The 21,741-nt window shown below is 38.9% G+C and overlaps 1 protein-coding gene across 2 annotated transcripts in view; it reads left to right on the forward strand.

Moving 5' to 3' along the window:
* NPAS3 (neuronal PAS domain protein 3) overlaps positions 1–21,741 on the forward strand; it is an 864,000-nt gene that overhangs the window by 727,297 nt on the left and 114,962 nt on the right. For both annotated transcript variants that reach the window (XM_028851483.2, XM_028851486.2), the window contains exon 5: positions 9,083–9,257. In XM_028851483.2, coding sequence (XP_028707316.2) covers positions 9,083–9,257 — 175 coding nt within the window. The remainder of the gene's footprint in view (positions 1–9,082; positions 9,258–21,741) is intronic.

A 21,741-nucleotide genomic window follows, 5' to 3' on the forward strand; every position in this document is an offset into this window, starting at 1 on the left:
AGCCACATTTTAAAAAGTAAAAACAAGTGAGAAGAATTTTAATGATTTGCTATTTTATTCAGTTTCACGTATCTAAAATATTTTTTAGCATGCAATCAATATAAAACATATGATGGTTTGCATTCTTTATATTTTTGTACAAAGTCTTTAAAACCTGGTGTTAATGTATACTTATAGCATATTACAAATCAGAGCAGCCATATTCCAAGCGCTCAGTAGCAACACCTGACTCGCACCTTCCATATTGGTCAGTACAGCTCTAGAGACTATTCCTGGGTAAACAGCAAAGGTGCCTGAAACTCCTGAAATAAAACGCCAGATTACATGTGTGTGATTACAGCATTGTCTGGTGAGACAAGACATAGAACCTATCAGGTTCTCAAAAGGGTTTGCTCCCTCACCACCACCATAGTCCTCTCAAAATACCCTAAGATATACAGGCAGGCTTTTAGCCTCTGGAATGAGTCATTTCTTTCTTTTGACCCATTTTTTCCTACTTGCCAGTTCTATTTACATTCTCTATCCGAGACTAACTCAGTCTGTTATTAAACAGTTGTGAATTTAACTTATTCCTTTAAAATAGCACCTAGAGAGTGTTCAGGGTATTGACTTGCTTTCATAGAAGATAACCTCAAACACTACCACAGTTAGTAGTTACAATAGCCAAAATAAAAATAGCAGTATATTAGGCCTTTTTCTTATGGTAATTCACTAGAAATAAATTACGCACCATGGCCATGGTGCGCACATGGTATTCGGGAGGGTCAGTGATTAATCATGGCATGAAGAATTTTGTTCCTTCTTGTTCTCTTATTGGATTAACTCCCCAAATAATTTCTTAACATGGGCTAACCACCCATATTCTACAGTGGCTGAGATATTTTAGTATACTTTGTGGTTTTCTAAGGTTTTTTTTAGGTTCTGGGGTACATGTGCAGGATGTGCAGGTTACAGAGGTAAACATGTGTCATGGTGGTTTACTGCACCTATCAACCCATTAGGTAAGATTTTTAAAGACCCCTCATGGGGACATGGAGAAGGAGAGCCAGTTGTTTCAAATACAGCAGCAACAGCATTGACATGATGCTCCAGTCCAAGCAAGATCCTCCTTTGGTTTTGCTTTCTCTTAAAGAGTTCTTGAGGTATACAAACAAATTATCTTTGTTAAATCTTTCTGGTTTTGCTGTTGTTTTTTTCACCCAACAGTATCAGTTAAACATTGTGACTTCACTCCTGGTGGGAAGCGCTGTTGCTGATCTTCCACTATACAGTAGCCCCTTTGAAAACACTCAGGAATGACTAATTGTATGATTTGTGCATTTTATTATTTATTATTATTTGGGCGTGTAATTGTTATATGGGTGCATTAAGCATATCTAAGGTTTTAGTCATATAAACCACATTATTTTATCGTGACCAGAGTAAAATTACTCTGTAGCTTTCAAAACATAAATGGAAAAATCATCCCCAGAATTATTATAGTTTTCCTAATCCAGTTACCTTTCCTTAAAATATCAGAGCTGGGCTGGCGAGCTGGCTCATGCCTGTAATCCCAGCACTTTGGGAGGTTGAGGCAGGCTGATAACTTGAGGCCAGCAGTTTGAGACCAGCATGGGCAACATGGCAAAACCCCGTCTCTACTAAAAATCCAAAAAAATTAGCCAGGCACAGTAGCTCATACCTATAATCCCAACTAACTACTCCAGAGGCTGAGACTGGAGGATCGCTTGAGCCTAGGAGGCGGAGGTTGCAGAGAGCTGAGATCATGCCACTGCACTCCAACCTGGGTGACAGGGCGAGACCCTGTCTCAAAATAAAATGGCTGTTTAGAATCAGGGAAATATTTCAATTTCAATCTTACAAGCATTTTCCATTCTTTCTTGTTCATGTAATCAAAGAAGGACAAAATTCATTATGAGAATAACAAAAATTGAGATGTATTGATACTGAAGTCTGGCTATGCATAACACACATCCAGCTTTAAATGACACATACTGAAACATGTAAAATTTGAGGATAATGGATTAACTATGCCAATATCAAGTATTTTATGTTGATTGGTGTCCTTATCACCAAGGTAATGAAGAAGCTTTGAAAGTGACATCTTACTATTCATTTGATCTCCAGAAAAAAAGAGACTGACTTCAGTTACTTTTAAGATTGTTAATGTTTCTTTCTTGGCATCGTTTCACTTTTTGCTATGATGTAACCTCTAACGGCATCCTTTTTCCTTCTCAGCACTGTGATAAATACTAAAAAGTTGGCCTTTTCTCCCCTACAGACACTTGAAAAATTTAAAACTATAGGAACCTTGTAAAACAAGGTTTTAAAATTTCTTGATTTAGTCACTTTCACAAATCCCTGGGCTCATTCCTGTGATGTAATATCCCCACAGTATTAAGGCATTCTCTAGGTTCTTCTTTTAACTGATGTCTCTTAATGAAAAGAAAAGGGATATTGACACATCAATACTGTTCTAAAACCACTGCTTCCATAGTATGGTGTGATGGAGGTATACCTGATCTAAGATTACAAGAATTAAATACAGCGTATAATTTATTCTTAGAACAAAAATGGGGGAGACCTTCAAAGAGTTTGTGGATCTGTTTTATACACAGACTATTTCCAGAAGTATTTAAACGTGCTGACTTCCAAATAACTGTGCCCGTCTCAATTAGTAGCTGCAGTTTGTTCTTTATTTCCTCTTTGACTCTATTTCCCCAACAGTCTGCTTTTTTCTTTTTCTTCTCTGAGAACTAGGAGATCCACTGATCCCCTGGAATTATCTCCTGGCATGTCTTAAAGTTCAGACCTGGTTATGCAGTATCTATTGTTTTTTTTGTTTTTTGGGGGTTGTTTTTGTTTTTGTTTTTTTGAAATGGAGTCTCACTCTTGTCGCCCAGGCCGAAGTGCAATGTCGTGATCTCAGCTCACTGCAACCTCTGCCTCCTGGGCTCAAGCAATTCTCCTGCCTCAGCCTCCCATATGCAGTGTCTCTTTGGGTGCTGCTGTTGGAATTCTCAAGTCAGGCACGCCAGGGGTGATAGAAAAATGTATGTAAAACAAAAAAAGTACTTCATGGATTCCCACGGGAGTCAAAATGTTTATTTTTGAAGATAAACACATGATGTGGTATCTTTTAGCTAAAATTCTTCTAAGGGAAGCCTCTGTTAACATATCTGTAGAAAGAGAGTGGATTCGTGTTATTTGATGACACTGGAAGGATTTTTCATTCTATCTCATCGTTCTGTATAGAACCTTTCTTCTTGTTCTACTAATTTATACACGTATTTCTGTAACAGACCCAATGCTTTTATGCGGTTTTCTTCAGATAAGTCAGCAAATACATAGAATGAGACAGAGCAGTAAAGAACATCAAGTTTCTGTCAAAACAGTTCATAAATATTCAGTGGAATTCTGCAACACGTAGGAAGTCATGAAGATGGCATTAAGATACCAGTAAATCCAAAGAAAACCTATGCTAATCAAGCTATCATATCTTATTATATTTTATTCTCTTATCACTTTATTATCCTTCAATAATATAAATGTGACCCCCCCCCCAAAAAAAAAATACAAATCCTGACCTGCTGTGGTGAGATAGAACTTCCACCTCATCCTGGGGCAGGATTTTCTAACCGGGATGTCAGGGTCTCTTGGGTAGATCTGAAAGCCTCACCTGGGAGTTTAGTTTCTGGGCCACTTACCACAAACAGAGTCCTCTCTCAGGAATGGCCTTTTATTCAGATATTGCTAGCATTCCCTAAGGGAGTGGAGCCTGGATGCAAAAGGACTCCTGAGAAAGAGGTTGACTAAGAGCCCCTGCAGTAACCTCAATGCCCTCAAAGTATTTTTTAATAGCAGCCTTACAAAAGGTTTATGACATTCTACCTTAAATAGGTTTTAAATGACCCTTTCTATTGATAAAAATCAACTTTGTATTGTTCCTAAGACTGAAATAGTCTAAAAGAAAGAAATATCTTGAAAACAGATGTATGGCCTTTCTTTATCAAAGTATTCTCTTAAGTTGTTCCAATATGGAGATAACTTACAAGATCACTGCCTACTCCTCATCTGCACCAAACCCCTTCAATCAAAGAAGCACTGAATTCAATGAGTTGCACTGTTAGTACATCACTCTGGTTAAAAAGTATTGCTCACTCCAGGGGGCCAAGCAAAGGCTATTGACATGCTTGCTTGATGTATGAAAAGACAAATTAGTCCCCCATCCTATCTACCAGCAGGGTACAGTGACCTGACATGGAAAAGTCAACTCAAACCACTGTATAATATATTTACATTTTTTTCCAGGAAACTTCAGAGTTACCAAATCAGCTGTGTCTAGTGTGCAAATTACATGCAAGCTAACAGAATGTGAAATAAATTTGACAAAGGCTATGTGGTTTAGCTTGACTATAGGATATGCTGGATGGCACAAGTGACTATGGCTTGTCCTGGAGGAATCTATGGTAACACTGGGCAAAAGGCAGGAAAAAAAGAGTTTAAACAAAATGCTGTTTCTGGATGTGATTATTTATTACTTGTTGCCTATCTGCTGCCCCTGATGCATTCTCAGCTGTTTTGTAGTACACTAAGCAACGTGAGAGAGTAAGTTCTCTTCTAGAGTTATTCAGCTGGAGTAAAGTTAGACCAAGTGGGTGAAGTTGGAAACAGTCATGCTTTTTTCTTCTTCTGCTAGAGAAACAGTTCAAAGATCAATGGGTCTGTTATCTTGAGTTTCATAAACAGAACATGTATTTTTGAAGTTCTCACAGTTGCCTTAGAACGCCATTTGCACTAATCAGAAGAACACATTATTGGAGGGGGAAAGCTCTACTTTTCCATTAGATCATTATTAAGGATTGAGAATAGGACCAATAATTAACATAAAATGAAATTTCTCTGAATTTCTACTATTGGTGATTTGAAGGGAGAGTTAAGAACAAATACTAATTTTTTATGGAACTATGTTACAGATCAGATCCTGAGGACATAAGGGTGTGAACACTGGAAACTAACCAGTTAAACAGAGTTTTGCCATAGATTGGAAACAAGTGGATTATGAAAGATGGACACTATTCTCTTAAAGAGTTTCTTAAAACCTGTCCCTTCCTGGCACTCATAGAATCCCATCCTCAGTTAAGCTCAAGGACTTAATGTGAATAAATATATTATGATGCTATATTATAATACATTTTAAGGAGTAAATAATGTTATCATTACAATGCCATTATAGTAACATAAAAGAACCGACTTAAACTTTTCCAAATCAAGTACAAGTAAAAGAAAATTTTTTCAGGCGTAAATATCCATTCTTTATTCATTCAACAAAACATTTGTAATATAGCTACTAAATATAACAGACTAGTCCTAGTTCTCAGCAGGCACATGTTTTGGAAGAGGTGGTAACTGAAGATTTAAAGGTACCTAATTAGCATTGGATTGGAGCTCTATTTGTTTTTCCAACCTGAAGCTAACATGAAGTAATGTCTGTTCATCAAGCAAAAAATTCTCCGTCTTGCTGTCTGTAGTCTATTTTGAGGCACAGAATTTAGTGGCAGGAAACATGAGTTCTAGTGTGTCTCACCTGGTGAGTATCCATAAGAGAGAAAAAAAAATCAGACAAGGGTTTAGTGGGAAAAGTGGTGGACTGAGAATTAGACAGTTGGGCTCACAGCCCTGTTTCTACCACTAAACAGCTGGGTAAACTTGAACATGCATTTGAACTTCTCAGAACTGTAGGGCTTTTTCCCATTAAGTAAGGAGATGCTAAAAGATGGTTTTTAAGGTGTCTTCTGGCTCTAAAATTTAAGTGAAATGAAGTCAAAGCAGTATGAGAAATGTTGAAAGTGTTGGATACATGTAAGATGTGATGATAATGATGATGACGACTCAGGTGCATATGTAAGTTGACCTTTGTCTAATCCTACTTGTATTTTGGTTTAGTACACCTCCTTTAGTGCCTTGTTTTGGCCCAAGAGTTCCATGGGAAAACATCTCCAGCTCCAGGGGATTGGCAGTCTGCCTGCCCTCAGCCTCCTCCCTTCATGGTGCTCAGTGTTCTTTCCTGAATAAAGCAAGCTGAAGCACAGGGGAATTCAGAGGTCTCTCTGGCTGCCAGTGCTACTACCTGAGGGGTGATAGGTCAAGTGGGCTTTGAACCAAATTCTGTTTCCACCCTTGGCCTTTTCCAGTATTCAGGTTCTTTTGTAAACGGGACATGATCATACCAGTTCAAAAGATTGTTATGAGGATTAATCAAAGCAAAGCACAAAAATTAATACTTTTTGCACATAGTAGGTAACTGCCAGTATTGTTATTAAGGCTGAAAGCATGTATCACCCCTGCTGTACAGTGATGTCCCAAAGTGAGGAAACAAAGGTACACAATAATATACATTTCTTCATGTCATTCATCCTGATCCACCAAACAGCAACAACAACAAGACGTGTTTGTGGTGCTTATTTCTCACAAAGTGATTCCTTCTGCATAGTTTCACTGGATTTTCAAAATTAGGCTGAGAGGCAGGTTAACCAAGTCTTGTTTTCTTCCCAGCTCTCAGGGCCACAGCCTTGCACCATTCCCAAGAAACAAAACTCCAGGGGAGCATCCATGTGGAATATAATGTGGGTGGTTCTCCTAGGGCCCTGCAGAGCAGCAATGCTGCCACTTTCAGAAGAGGAAACTGAAGCCCAGGGAGGTTAAATTAATTGTCCAAGGTCACACAGCTGAGGAGGAAAATTCTGATCTTGAAGTCAGGTTATGACTCCAAGTAGTGGGGCTTTCCTCCACACTGCGCGGCCTTAACTACAGTATACATATAAACACTATGTTAATGTCAAACTCTCAGTGCCCACCTCGCCCTCATCATTAAGCTTTGAGGTATGTTGGAGGTATGTTGGTGGGAAATCCCATGAGGCCACAGGGAAAAAAAGTCCTCACCATGCCCTAGTGCTCTGTGGCACATCGATACTCAGTCCTGCCCTAGATGTGCCATACTCCAGACATTATTTTATGGGAAGGAAGTATCTGCACATCCAAGCAAATCAGGATGTGGAGAGAGTGGCCAGTTTCTGCTCTCTATAAGACTGGTTTACATGAATATTCAATAACCAGCTCCCCTAAAAAAATCTATTTTATCTCCCATTTGTGTTGTCATCCTATCACAATCTATGGTCGGTGCCAAAAGGCACACTGAAGTATTAAAGAAAAAAATCAGTTGGAGAAAAGTGACAGAAATATTTATGAAAGTGCTACAATTGGACTCCATGCAAAACGAGAGTGACTTCCTCATATTCACTAATCTCCAAACAAAATAACCATCAAGAAATATTAAAACACACATTTTATTAGTTTCATTTAATTTCTTAATTGCTCAAAGTCAGTTTACCCATTTATTACTGTGTGAAGTGCTTAGAGGCAAGGTGCACATTAAAGGGATTATTTCCATGTAATCCCCCCCTCCCAGAGGGTAAGAGCTGATCACTGTGAATCCCTTTACGCTCTGTAACAATACCAAATGGAGGAAATAGGGATTGTAAAATGATATAGTCAGTGGTTGGGTGATACAGTAGGAGAGTGCAATTTAATAGCAAGAGAAAAGTACCTCATTTTCCGTAAAAGTTATGCAAGCCTTTTTCAGGAATAGCTATTAACCAAACTGAATTTAGCCTCCTGTTTTTCTGACTTATACCTATGTTAATTGGTAGATGTTGAAGATCTGCAGCCTGTTAAGATGTTAATCAAATGGAGTCTGGGAGTAGATGTGATCATGTTACTGAGACTTGGAGTTCTGGGGACAAGAATTGCTCTGAGTATTACACTCTCTGTGACAGTTTTTCCACCGCCAGTCTTCCTTCTTGGCATGAAAGGGTGCAGGCATGCAGGTGGAATCTGGAAGGATGCTGGAAATTATCCTGGAAAGGGAAATGAGGTAGGCAGGGGTTCTAGGTAAATATCCACCAAGAAACTTGTGACAGTCTGAAGCTCTGGCAGCTTCCATGGTATGTCATAGCTGGCCTGAAACCATTGCACTCCAGAGGACCGGGAAACCCATTAGTGACCTGGGAAAGAGCTTTTGCTTGTCCTATTGCTGACACATCTCTCCCTGTTGTATGTTAGGAGCATTACCACTATTCTTAGGAGATAACTTAGAGCATTAGAGGAGTACAGAGGTAAGGCCAGTCCTTACCAGCAATTTCTGCCCCCTCAGGTGGCGCATGACCCAGATGCAGGGGTCATGCCTGACAGCATTAAAATACTCAGTGCCTCTATTTCAGGCTGAAACAGTTCTGATATTTGATATTCATTCTCTGCCTTTAGAGTTAGCCTGATTCAAAGAGTACACAAAATAAAACATTTTTTTAAAAAGCCCTCAAGGAGATTTGTACTATGTATCCTTTTTAGATTGAAGGCAAAACAAGCTGATTGCAGCAGAAAAAAAAATATGGCTGCTTCAGACCCCAGCTGACCTCTTTTATATGGAAAATCCCTCATACGATTATAGAGCTAATGAGTAATTTTTAATGAAAACATTATGCCTTTGCATATATTTGTAAGCAGCCCTCCTTACATTTAAATTTACATGGAAATCAGATGATATGTATAAAAACACATCTTGGAAATCTGTGTATTTTAAGGAAAATACTCGACTGCTATCTCCGGCTGTTTCTATAGCTGTTCCTATCCAAAACTCAAACTTCTCAATAAGAAAACTGTAGAATTCAGTCAATCATCTGGTTGACACCAAACATGCAAGTATTTGATGATGCGTGGATAAAACAGTTGAATACAAGGCAGACTCGTCCACATTTCACAGAATGTTTTGGCTTTATGCAAACAACAGCGTGTAAGGAAGAAAAAAAAACTGAGCTTAACAATTGCTAAATAAATACATGTGAAAACATCTTTCTCTTTCACCTCAAGAATCCTTAAGTATTTGAAGATGAAGACAGAACCAGGATTGTTTCTGGGACCTGGATGTATTTTCTTTTCTACTCAGAATCTGAATCACTGTGTTGAATTTGAAAATGGAGAAGCCTATGTAATGCCTTTCCTTTCTACCCTTTCTCTCCCCCTCTAGGTGGAGCTGACAGGCAGCAGTGTCTTTGACTATGTCCACCCCGGAGACCACGTGGAGATGGCTGAGCAGCTGGGCATGAAGCTCCCCCCTGGGCGGGGTCTCCTGTCGCAGGGCACTGCTGAGGATGGAGCCAGCTCAGCATCTTCCTCCTCTCAGTCGGAGACCCCCGAGCCAGGTGGGAATTGCAAACCCAATGTGTGGGTTGGTGGGCAGGACCTTTGCCAAATGAGTGTGCTCAAGTTACCCATGTGAAGAGACTATAAATAGGTCTAAGGGTACTTAACAATTCCATGCAGCTTCCAGTCCCATGCAGTAATTAAATAAGGAAGAGATTTGAAAATAAGGAGACATTTTAATAAGTATAATCCAGAGATCTAATTTCAGTTGAACAATACATGTAGAAGGTACTAGTTCCTTTAGTTTCTCTTTCAAATTACTAGAGGGAAAAGCTTCCGATTTGGAATACCCTCTTCATTTTATTGTTACTATGGCTAAATGTAATGCATTTATTTATTATTCAGCAAAATCTATGGCAGAGGAATTCCAAATATTAGCTTGTGGAGAATTAAAAGTATTAGGGACTTGCAGAAATCTTGGTTTCTTTATTTTTTTTTTAAGCATCAGAAGGTACTTGAAAGATGTGAACGATAAATTAAGGCTAAAAAGAAAACAGAAATGGCTACATTTTAAACTGCCTTTCTACCCTCAGTATTTAATTAGATCAATTGTATAGAGGAATGAACAGAGGTGACATTCCTCATTGGGATTCCTTCCAGGACTCTTATAGACTTTGCATTCAGAATGTTCCCATTTTCATTGTGTTGTACTGATGATAATTTAAGTATTAGGGGAAAATCCATTTATAAATTAAACAAAATGACTTGATATCCATCAGTCCCCTAGTTCATCAAGCTGTTCAAACACGGGGAAGATTGGCTGGTCGGCCTGGGTCTTCCGAGAGCGCTGGTAATTAGATCTGCGAAGGATTTATTCTTTGCTGATTGGGGCTTTAAATTAATTGAAGTTCCACATTTGTGGTTTTGTCCTTTTTGTACTTTTTTAGAGGAGATATTTCATATTCTTGTGTGGTGGAGTGCTTGGCCAAGCAGCAGTGGTTTAAATGTTAATTTTTCTCATGAGAAGTTTAAGATTTTTTAATGAATCAAGGCCTGATTTGAAGTGCAAAGTTGTATTTACTTACTTGGAAAATTATTTTTTCACTCTTCAAAGATGCTTGTACTTTACTTGATCTGTTGTTTTAAAATAGATTCGTAATACAAAAGCATTTTATTAGCAAGAAAAATAGAAAAACCTATGTTAAGATTAACGTTAAAATAACTCATCGTACTTCCAAGAAAATTATTTGGCCTGCCTAGAAGTAATCACAATGTTTTCTCACACAGAAGGAAAAAAAAAAAATTTGACTCTTGGAAGTATTTAATCCATTTTCCTCAGTGAAGTTAACTGTAGTTTCTAGGGCATTCATTATTCTTAGCATTGGTGATCATCCTTCTCCAGTGAGCCCCACACATGAGAAAAGAGAATATTTAAGATTATTCTTTACCTTTTAAAAATGAAAATATTTTTGTTCAGGTGGGGAAGTGATATATTCTTATACCATAACTCACTGACTTTACTGGGCAAATATGTCAGTGAGATAATTGGGACTGTTTTTTAGTCAATAGAATGTTCCTATCTGGGCATATTTGAGAAACAGCACATGCAAATGGTTTTCTACTCTTTCATCCTGATGTTGGATTGGAGAACCTCTTCCTCATGACTCAAACACACAGCATGACAGAATTTAAGTTTTAAGCCTTTGTATGAGGAAAGGTCTTAGAAAAGTTTGTTTCCTTGAATCACAAATGCTCAAGTTTGAAAGGATCTTCATGATCCTTTTATCCAACCTCCAACATACGCAGCCAACTCTACAGCAAAACCAGCAGGTAACCTTTCCAGTCTCTGCTAGATCCTGCCCCAATAGGAAGCTCATGAACTTGCAAGGCTGCCCACTCCCTTGTTGAGTAGTTCTCATAGTTATTCCTGACAGGGATCCCAAAGCTACTTGGCTGCAACTTCCCACTGATCCAAGGTCTGCCCTCTGGGACCACGTTTCTGATTTACTCCTTCTTCCCTATCATAGCTTCTCATATATGTGAAGTCAGACACATCAGATCCCCCCTTCCTCCTGCCATCCTTCTCCTTTCCAGGTCAAACAGTGCTAATTCCACAACCCTTATTCAATGGCATGTTCCTAAGAGCCTCACCATCCTAGTCATCCTGCCCTGGCTGTACTTCCGTTTGTAGGGAACCCTGTAAAAATATGGTGAAGAGAATAGCACAGCCCTCTAGATATGTTCTGATTAGTGCAAAGCAGAGGAACTGTCACCTTTCTCAGGATAGGCTACTATGCTTCTCTTAATGCAGCCTGAGGTTAAGTTTGGTCTTCTCGGAAGCTAGGTCATCCTGTCAATTCATACTGAGCTTGATGTCTCCCCAAATGCATGTTGACAGTGAGACTTTGGGAGGAAAAACAAATCCATAGCCTGTAAACCAGTTCTGCTAGAGTATCCTAGGCTAGAGTCTAAATACAACAGTAAGCCCAAATAAATATGTCAATATAAGAACTCTCATAAATCCCATGCCTTCTATGAAGTCCTAGCAAGCATAAAATAACCCTAGGTACACTAATAGAACACAGTTCTTACAGATTATTACTTCTAGATTATAGGAGAATATATATCTCCTTCAACTGTTAACTCTCTCCTTTAAAGTTACTCTATCATTTAACATTGAAGTGTGATTGACAGACACTATAAATTTACTTAGGTTTCCCTCACCAGCCTTCCTTTAGTCATCCTTGCTAGTGAGATTGAAAACTCTGCCTTCCACATCACTTAACTTGGGCTCATTAGCTACACTTGCATAAGAAAGAGGCTCTCTTCCTTGATGGTGAATGTGACTCTCACCAGTAGAGAACATTAAGCTACCTTAACCTTCAAAGTCTGCAGTGTTGGTTATTTTCTACCTTTGGCTTAAAAAAGCAATTAGATTGACTGCTCAAATACTGAAAAGCAGTGTAGGGTGCTACCTTGAATGAAATATCTTCACTAATGCAGATAATCGCTCCAAGGGAATTACTTTAAAAGTTCATGTCAGGCACTACATCACAAAGCTGCTTATGTTTCTTAAAAGCTGAAAGAATTTTAACAAGATTTCCTAATTCTTAATAACATGAAGGAACATTTTTGAAGACTGTTGTTCATTGCATCATAATCTCTTAAACTCTGATAAAACACAGATTCTTTTTAAAATAGTGGTGTAATTTAGTTGGAAAAGGGATATTGATATATGGTTATTATGAAAATGAAAGGACTATTAGGTATGGAATTTTTCAGAAGCCCTGATGTGTTCAGCACAGCATCACCAAATGACTGAACTCTAAATAACATTTGGCATTATAATAAAGGAAATAAGTGACTAAACCGGCCTAAGAGGCAGTGATACTATGCCCCAATAGGAATTCTGTTTCTTTGAACTGCCAGCCCTGAGATTGTCTTGTCCTGACTCAGGCTCAGGATAATGGAGGAGAAAAAAAGATCCGTTGACTGTACAGCAAACCCAAATAAACATTTTATATGTATGCACATTTCTTAACAGTTTAGTAAATGTATTATCTCAGAGAAATCTTAAGTCAGGCAAAAGATAAATGAGTGGCGTTGTTTAAAATGTTATAAAGTCCGAGCGTGCCTATTTAGGGGTTGACTGGAACATTTTGGAAGAGACTGCCCTTTGCTGTCCTGCAGGCTCCTGCAGCATGAGAAGCACAGAACCTCTGACAAATGGCATTTGGAGGGTTTTCTTTTTGTGGATCTGCTTGTGCCTTTTCATGATTACTCCTAATGATTCTGCCATCTTGGGGTTATGAGTATTATCCTCATCTTTTTCATAAATTTCAGTGCCATGCCTTTTAAATGCTTAGTAAACAGAAAAGCAACTCCCTTAAAAAATCCTGGAGGAACTTTAAAATTCTTCCTGTGTTGAAGGCAAATAGTAATATTCCCTATATTAGGCTGTAAAATTGTTGTGTTTTACTCCTTCTTAGTAAACAGCTTTATTTTTTCCAATTACAAAATTAATTCAGGCCCACTGCAAAAAATTCAGAGAATTCAGAGAAAAAGGAGTAAAGACCACCACCATCTAGAAATAACCATTATTCATATATATGCACTACGTACCCTCCTAGATTTTATTTCTGTTCCTGTGTATGTATGTACATTTGTTGAGTGTTTGGTGCGGCTTTCTGTATTTCTTTCTAAATTAAGATTATAATGTATATGCTCCTGGTAACTAGCTTTTTCATTTTCACGTTTCTCTAAGATAAAATTCCCTTTCTGTCTCCAGTGGTTTGCTTGCCACCAGCTAGTGATCAGTTTCTTCTGTAGGACCCCTGTCAGGAAGAACATACCTGGATCCTGCTTCAGAGAGAACTCAGCCAGGGCAACGGGCTCTTGTGGCTTTTTGAGTGGATGTGAGCTCATAGAAGGGAAAATCAATACTGTACCAGGATTTAGACAATTTAGGAACATGCATGAGGCAGTACTTTGGATGATGAATAACTACAGCTGCATGGCTAACCCACTGGTTGTCTCAAATATGGGTTATCATGTTTTGTCTAAATTTTCAGGCAGAATCTAACCTGTTTTGTGGCATTAGGATCATCATTATAGTAGTATGATCTTTATGCTATTATACCTACACTATGTCCCGAATGTTTTAAAGGCCAGCAAAATGGAAACAGTAGAATACTTGACTGAATGGAAATAATCTTCAGTTTCAACTTATGCCTCTGTGCTGTGGTAAGTTGGTATCTATTCCTGATTCTACAGAAACAGGAGCTCAATTCCTCTGACATCATTAGATGATTTTCACAGTAAGTGGTATAATTAGATGAACAAATGTTTAGGAATAACCATAAAGAATGTAAAAATTTATCTGAGGATCAATGTTTTGTATTTAAAAACTGCTTGGATATGAGATACACTTGTATGGCTGAATTATTTACCATCTGGTATATTGTTGTGGAGGGGTTTTATGTATTGGGTCAAGATTTCTATCAATGAACTGAATTTAGAAGTTAGGCAAGGGAAACCATCTTACTAACCCCACATCCAACCCCAGTCCCTAGACAATGTGACTGTATCTACAGCACTTTCTGCTGTACTGCAAATGTCAAACAGAAGGTGTAATGGATTTAATATTAGCGCTGGCCAAGGTGTTGAGGGAGCTGTTAATAATGTCACTCTAGTTATTGATCTGAAGCCTTTAAAAATCAGGGAAAAGTGAGAGATCCCCTACTGGGGAAAGGCATACAGTGACTGATTTTTATTGCCAATATATCTACATATAGAGTAGCAACTTTCTGGAATTATGTTATCACCATTAATCCCATTAATAACTGAGATTTTTGGAGTCATTTTATGGTGAGATAATATCATGGAGACTGCTCAGCATGCTAATACTAAAATATCGGACCAAGTTCTTTTATACATAAATAGAGCTCAAAATTCACATGGTGAGTACAGCATTCATACAAAGTGTCAAATGATAGAAAGTTCATTCACACTAGATTTATACTTGATGACAGAGTTGGAGCTATTGGAAGGGTAAGTGACAAAGAGTGTAGTCAGTAGGAAGAGTAATATGCTACTTTTGCCTCTCCAAAATTCTGAATACAAACAGTGTGGGGACTAACTTAAGATAGAAATGGATTTTGTTCAATTAGTGTTACCTTTTCAGGACATTGCTAATCCTTCAGTCTGAATGGCAGTTTGTATGCAATGAAATTCCTGCTTTCCATAGTCCCCAACTAATAAATGAAATTAAAATGTGTAATTTATGATGAATGTTTATCAAACTGTAAACACACATTTAATTTTTTTCCATATTCATATACTATAGGCAAAGATAAATCCATCAGATAAAGTACCATAGTGATCTCTGATGGATTGATTTAAAATGCATCCCTACTGGGGCTGTAGCAATGATTGGGACAAGTTCACGATTCCCCCAAATCGGTCTGACTTCTGTTAATACCCAGGTGTGCCTGTACGTGGCAAATCTAGTAGTCAGAAAGCAGCCTCACTACTAATCCTTTTGTGTAACCCAAAGAGATCATCATTCAGGCATAAACACAACTTTTATCCAAAATTACCTATGTTTCTTAACTATGTCATCATTAAGAACTTACCTTCTTGCCAATCCTGAAATGAAGATGATGGGTGCACTCCAAAAGCAAGCCAGTGCTCTTACAAGGACTGCCTTGCCAAACCTAGAATGATTCTTTTGCCTCAAAAAAGCCACCTTGATGCAGTACCATTTTTTCATGAGCAAAGTAGGCTATTTTTAAATGTCACCTTTATCCCCAGCTAAGCTAAACAAGATCCCCTGGAACTGCCACAGAAGGGAAAAATATTCTCCATTGCTTTTTTCTGGTATGCAAGACCTAGGCATACTTATCACCTTAATTTGTGTGTGTTCACACTTTGGTGTACTTGTGTGTAAAATGAGAACATTTGCAAAGCAAACTGTACTTCTAGAATCTTGCCTGAGGGAGCTAAAGAGAAATAAAGTAAAATCTCTCCTTCCCACCAGACTCTCCTGGCCCAATAGCTGAGCTCCACCCTTCTAGGCCAGTTCCCAGAAGGCACAGCTGCAACCCCAGGAATCCATTGGGACCTAATTCCTTGACCCACATGTTGATGACGCAACTAGCTACAAAAGGGCAGCCTCCCTTTTGTTCCCAGAAAAGATGTTGGATCTTGGCACAGTTCTGCATGCCATTCTGAAACTAACTTTCTCTTTCAAAATTTAAATCACAGTGGTTACAACTTAGAAAACAAAATACAGCTTTTATATAAATTAATACAATGATATTTGCAGGGTAGCAAATGTTTTGTTCAATAATAGAAGCACAGGCCTCTTATCAAAATATACAGTAGGTTCTCTCAGTTTATATGCAGCATTCTTTTTCCAAATCTTCTATTGAAGGTTTAGGAAATCAATTTTTTAAACCCATTATTTTTAACAGTTTTTCCATATAGCTTTCTAGGTCACAATTTTGACTTCTCTTTGCCAATAGTGATAGGGATATATTTTTCAGGTTTCTAAAAGGAAACCCAAGACAAGCTGTTAATTATGACCTGTTTTTCCTCATTTCAAAAAAAAAAAAAAAGAAAAGGTGGCCGTCTTTGTCATTGGATAATTAAAAATTATAAATTCTATTTCTATAGCTCTTGCCTTGAACAAAGTACAAGTTATTTGCTTTTAATATATACCACTGCACAGAAATCTCATCCCTGTCCAAATTATACCATTCTGAATTCTTCATCTGCACTAAACAGCAGACTTACGAAGGATCAGTTACCTGGCATTGACTGAGCTTTGCAGGGTGCACAGATCAGAAGAGGCAGAACTGGCTGGAAACCATTTCCACCCCTAGTGAGCAATTTACTCATGATTGCTTGGGGAAAATACTGGAAATATTGCTTCTGTGTAAAGTTTGCAACTTCCAGTTGTCAGCTCTTTGCCAACAGTTATTCCCAAGTATAGCTTTAGCAACAACGCTTACCCAGGCCACTGTGATAATGGTTGGCATTCATATCCTCTTGGTGTATGCAGAGCACAGAAACCACTAATTACAGCAGTTAATTCACACCACATCCCTCTGAGGCAGGTCAGTGTGTTATCCTTGTCTTACAGCTGGAGGAAAAAGTGATGGAAATTCTAAGTGGCTCGCCCCAAGCTTCACAGGTTAGTTTCATGGCCAAGATTAGAGGAAAGGGTACAGTATTAGGGTTGCAGCAGGTGGGAAGCCTAGGAACTAGATGGAGAAAGAAGATAGGTCCCTGGTAGGAATTGAACCACAGGAATTTTCTCCAAGGGGATTCTGAAGTTCAGAGAGAAACCTAACTATCCTCTTATGCACATATTTCATTGTGCTGTTTTTTGTTGTTTGTTTTTTTTTTTAACACAGTCTCTTACTTAAAACTAAAATAATCTATTTTTTTTTTTTTTTTTTTTTTTTGAGATGGAGTCTTTCTCTGTCTGCCAGGCTGGAGTACAGTGGTGCAATCTTGGCTCACTGCAACCTCTGCCTCCCAGGCCCAAGTGATTCTCCTGCCTCAGCCTCCCAAATAGCTGGGACTATAGGTGCATACCACCACACCTGGCTGATTAGAGATGGGGTTTCACCATGTTGGCCAGGCTGGTCTTGAACTCCTGACCTCAGGTGATCTGCCCGCCTTGGCCTCCCAAAGTGCTGGGATTATAGGCATAAGCCACCGCACCCCCTTTGCTCTCATTCTTCCATTTAAACACATACCACAGTGATCAGTAAGTACCATCTGAATACATTATAGGCACAGTTCAACCCTAAGTCACTTGGTCTGCATCAGCCATATGCCCCCCGAGCCAGGATCATAGCCAACATCACCCATGTACACTTGGCCTCTGCTCTGTGTTGGCCAACACTGGGCCAGATTCCGGGCAGTTTCTCCAGGCTCTGTCTTTCAGAGCCAGTCTTCCAAGGCAGGTGTGAGATGAAAAAGAGCAGGCAGAGCAGAGGAATGGTGTGCATCAGGAGGTGGACATATCCCACTGGAGGGATCGATCTGCTCATGAAACACAATCATGGTTTCTTGGGACCCATGGGAAACACTGCCCATCTTCTATTAGCAGAAGAATTAGCTTGAGGGAAGAACTCATATCTTTTCTCTAGTTGTTATTAACTGGAATGAATTTTCATTCAAGATTCAGGCCCACTTGCTAACGGGGATTGTGTAGATTATTCAACCACCATTGATTGAATGTCCACCAGGTGTCAGACATACAAAACACCAAGGAAACGTTGACGAGGCTCCCCACCTCCCAGGAGCTGACCATCACGTGAGGGGGACAGATGAGTAACACAATGCGGGAGCATGGTAATGAGGATCAGGACACTATGGTGTGTAAGTAGGATAGCATCATAGCACACACCACCGCGGCCAGCAGTCTTGGCAGAGCTATCTCAGGCTTAAAACTTCAACCCTAAAATTAGTAGCCCAGAAATATTGCTTCTTTGGGAACACATTGCTTTGACGTGCCCAAACATGTCAAAACCACGATTATAAGCGACTGATGGACGTTATCAAGAGTTTTTGTTCATTTGTTTAATTAGCCTAAAAATTGCCTAACACTGCATCTGCTGCATGATAGGTTCACAGAAATACTAGTTCCTCTGCCTGTTGCTTTTTCTGGCTCTGCAGGAGTGTCCTGAGTAAGAAGTACCCCAAACAGCCTCCCTTCCATTTATATAGGGCAGATCTCACTAACTGAAATTCAGGAAATTCTAACTTTGGAAAACAGTACTGATGCTTTCAGCTTTGTCTACTCAAGGTATAATTTGTTGCAAATATTCTGATAACATTAATGATATAGTAATAGTTTTCATTATCTTTTACCTCTATGTTCCGATTACAGCAGCGGGCATTTATAAGTAATTCATTTTTCAAAGTGACCCTACACCAAGGTTAGAGATGGTAGAGAACTTGCCCCCACACCAGAGCAGACACTGGACCCAAGGTTTGAACTCAGGCCATGTTTTTATTGTAAGCACTTTGCTGTGTGCTTATAGAGAACAGGAGAGGTAGATGTGACACCTTCCATGAGGAAATGGACTATTATCATAGAAGAGTTATCTGTAGTCGACAACTAGAGAAGAAAGGAGATAGTTCTGCTATCCTCAATTGTGGCATAAATATTTTAAAGAAATCAGGGAGCAGCTCAATGATTACAGGCTGGCCTTGATGAGGAGAGATGACCTACATGGCCTGCATGAAAACCAACCTAAGAGCAAAAGGGTAGAGATGATCTCCCAGGAGACTCATCCCAGTAGCACAGTGGGAGTGAGCATGCTGCATTTGGGAGGCAGGAAGGAGCCCTGTCTTCCTCACTGAGGCAAAGGTGCATGCTTATCCAGAATGGGCCCAGATCAGGGAGGAGCTGGGGTGCCAGGGTAAAGAATCTAAGATCCATGTGCTAAGTTCTGAGTATGACTCATTGAAGAGAGCAGTGACCCAATGAAAACATTATTTTATTACTTATAAATACAAAAAAAAAGTTTAAAAGGAACCTTCTTTGAAGATCATATTTTACGAGTGCCCAAGAATTCCTGAATCCGTTAGTCAACGCGATTGCCGTTACTCATTGACTACTTGCCCATGTCAGGCACTTTGCTAAGCCCATTATTTTCATCACCTCATTTATTTCTCACAAAACACTGTTGAAGATGTTATGATTTTTCCCATTTTACAGATGAGGGGCCTAAGAAAAGAACAGTTTTTTTAAATTGTAAAAGTCATACAGATAGAATTTGAACCCATGCAGGCTGGCACCAGAGCCCCCATACTTAACCCTTCCTGCAGTGTGCTTCTAAATAGCCCATCTAGAACCGCTGTCCAAGCCCTGCACCTGAGACCACCAGCTAGGGATGCTTGCCATCCTTCCCAGGCAGTTCTATTTGAGCAGTCTTCCCTATAACACAGGAAACTTATGTTCACTGGACTTGATACTGGCTCATTTATTTTCATAAAAATGTACAGGATGGGTTGAACAGAGGAGACCAGAAACAAAAAACAAAAGTCATTTAAGAGATTATTTCTATAATCCAGAAGTGAGTGAGTAGACCTTGAGAAGAAACGTTTTTGAGAGGCCTTGCAAAGGAAGAAATGATGATTTGGAATTAAGATTAACATTTAGAAAAAGAAATATGCCTGTGGTCAGTCTTTAGCCAGGAGCTAATTATTAACGCTCTAGAAACTGTGGAGGTCTTAAGCTTTCACACATGATTGGAATTGATGATGCCGTCTGTCCACTGACACTTTTTTAAATAAAAATCAACGGGTAATAAAATTTGGAAAATTTTGAAAATTACAAAATTACATATGCTATTGATCATGAACTATTAATATGTAAATATGCTTAGAGTTCAAAGCTGTTCCTTTACATTTTATTCAAGTACATTGTATGTCTTTGGTAAAACATCAGTCTGCTAGCCAGTGCCTCTCAGTCGTCAGAGGCTATCCTCTCCAAATAAAAACACTGACAAGAACATTCATAAAACTGATGGCAACAGAAAGAATTTAAAGTCTACTTACTCTCCTGTGCCCAGCCATCTCTTTATTAGACACAGCAGGGGTTGATGTTAGAGGGGAATAAAAAGTATCAATTGATTGCCCAAATTACTGTTACTAAAAATTCGGTAGAAACTTAGTTGATGACTTAAAAGTGAATTTAAAATGTGACCAATATTTAGGAAAATACTTCCCATTTCACAGAATGGGAAATTTTACATTTCACATGTAAAAACATAGTTGCATGTCTATAGTTTAGATACACAAAACATTCATTCATTCTTTTGTTTATTCTTTACTCATTTAATTTATTGCAAATGCATGCGCCAGGCTTTGTCCTAGATTCTGGGATGGGGTCGTTACCAAAAATGTCTCTGCTCTCCCAGAACCTGTAGCCACATAAACCACCTCCCAATAGGAGTCAAAAAATTCTCTGTGGAGAGATTCAGTTAATAGAAGTCTCCATTTTATACACGCTAGGTAAATCTATGTATCAGTTTGTAATGAACCACTTCGTCTTCTCTGCTTTCTAAAATGCACAGCTGATGTAAAGTCTAATACAGCACTTCCGAAATACATTCCTCCTCATAACTGCTCTGCAAGATGAACTTTTTTTTCCCAACTCTTATTTTAGGTTCAGAGGGTACATGTGCAGGTTACATGGGTAAATTACATGTCACTGAGGTTTGGTGTACAAATGATCTCATCACCTAGGTAGTAAGCATAGTACCCAATAGGTAGTTTTTCAACCGTTCCCCAGAAAAAGCATTCCCCAGTTAAACGGCAAAGGAAAAAACTTGATAGTACATGTTCTTACTGGAAATTAACAATGAATGTTAGCTTAGCGAAAATTTGAAATTCATGTAAAATCAATAAACCTATGTTTTGAAACTAGCCTTTCTCAATGTGTTTGACTGTGGGAAACTTTTTTTAAGAGAAACTCTTACTAATACCCCAAAAGCACATGATTGAGCACTGTACATGATCTTGTTTCTACTAGGCTGGATGCCACCTTCCCGCATCCATGCCACTCTCTTCCTCCAAGACCCACTGCAAGCAGAGTCACAGATGGGCCACTCTATTCCGAGGTTAAATTTTCCAGTTCATTTGGTAAATCTCCCAAAGGTTTCTCATCAGTCCTCAGGGTGCACTTCAAGCTTTCCCAAAAGTGAGCTCCTAGATGAATCTAGTAACTAACTGCCAAGTTTTAAGACAAGACTTGTCAACTCCAAGTTGCACGGTTTTTAGTGCAGTCCTAAGCTTTGATCTGAAGGCTCTCATATCTCTTTTCCACCCTGTCCTACCTATTCTTCATTTACATAGGCAGAGCACAAAAGTCTCTGGTGTTTTCATCCGTAACAGTACACCAGGAGATTTTGGTGCAAAGATATGATTGTGGCCGCCCAGAGCAGTGCAGTGGTGGTAATCAGTTACTGGGTTGTTCTGTCTGATTTGTAGGAATTCAGTTAAATTGCACTGCCTATA

The sequence above is a fragment of the Macaca mulatta genome, chromosome 7, assembly GCF_049350105.2.
Source record: "Macaca mulatta isolate MMU2019108-1 chromosome 7, T2T-MMU8v2.0, whole genome shotgun sequence".
Taxonomy (NCBI): Eukaryota; Metazoa; Chordata; class Mammalia; order Primates; family Cercopithecidae; genus Macaca; species Macaca mulatta.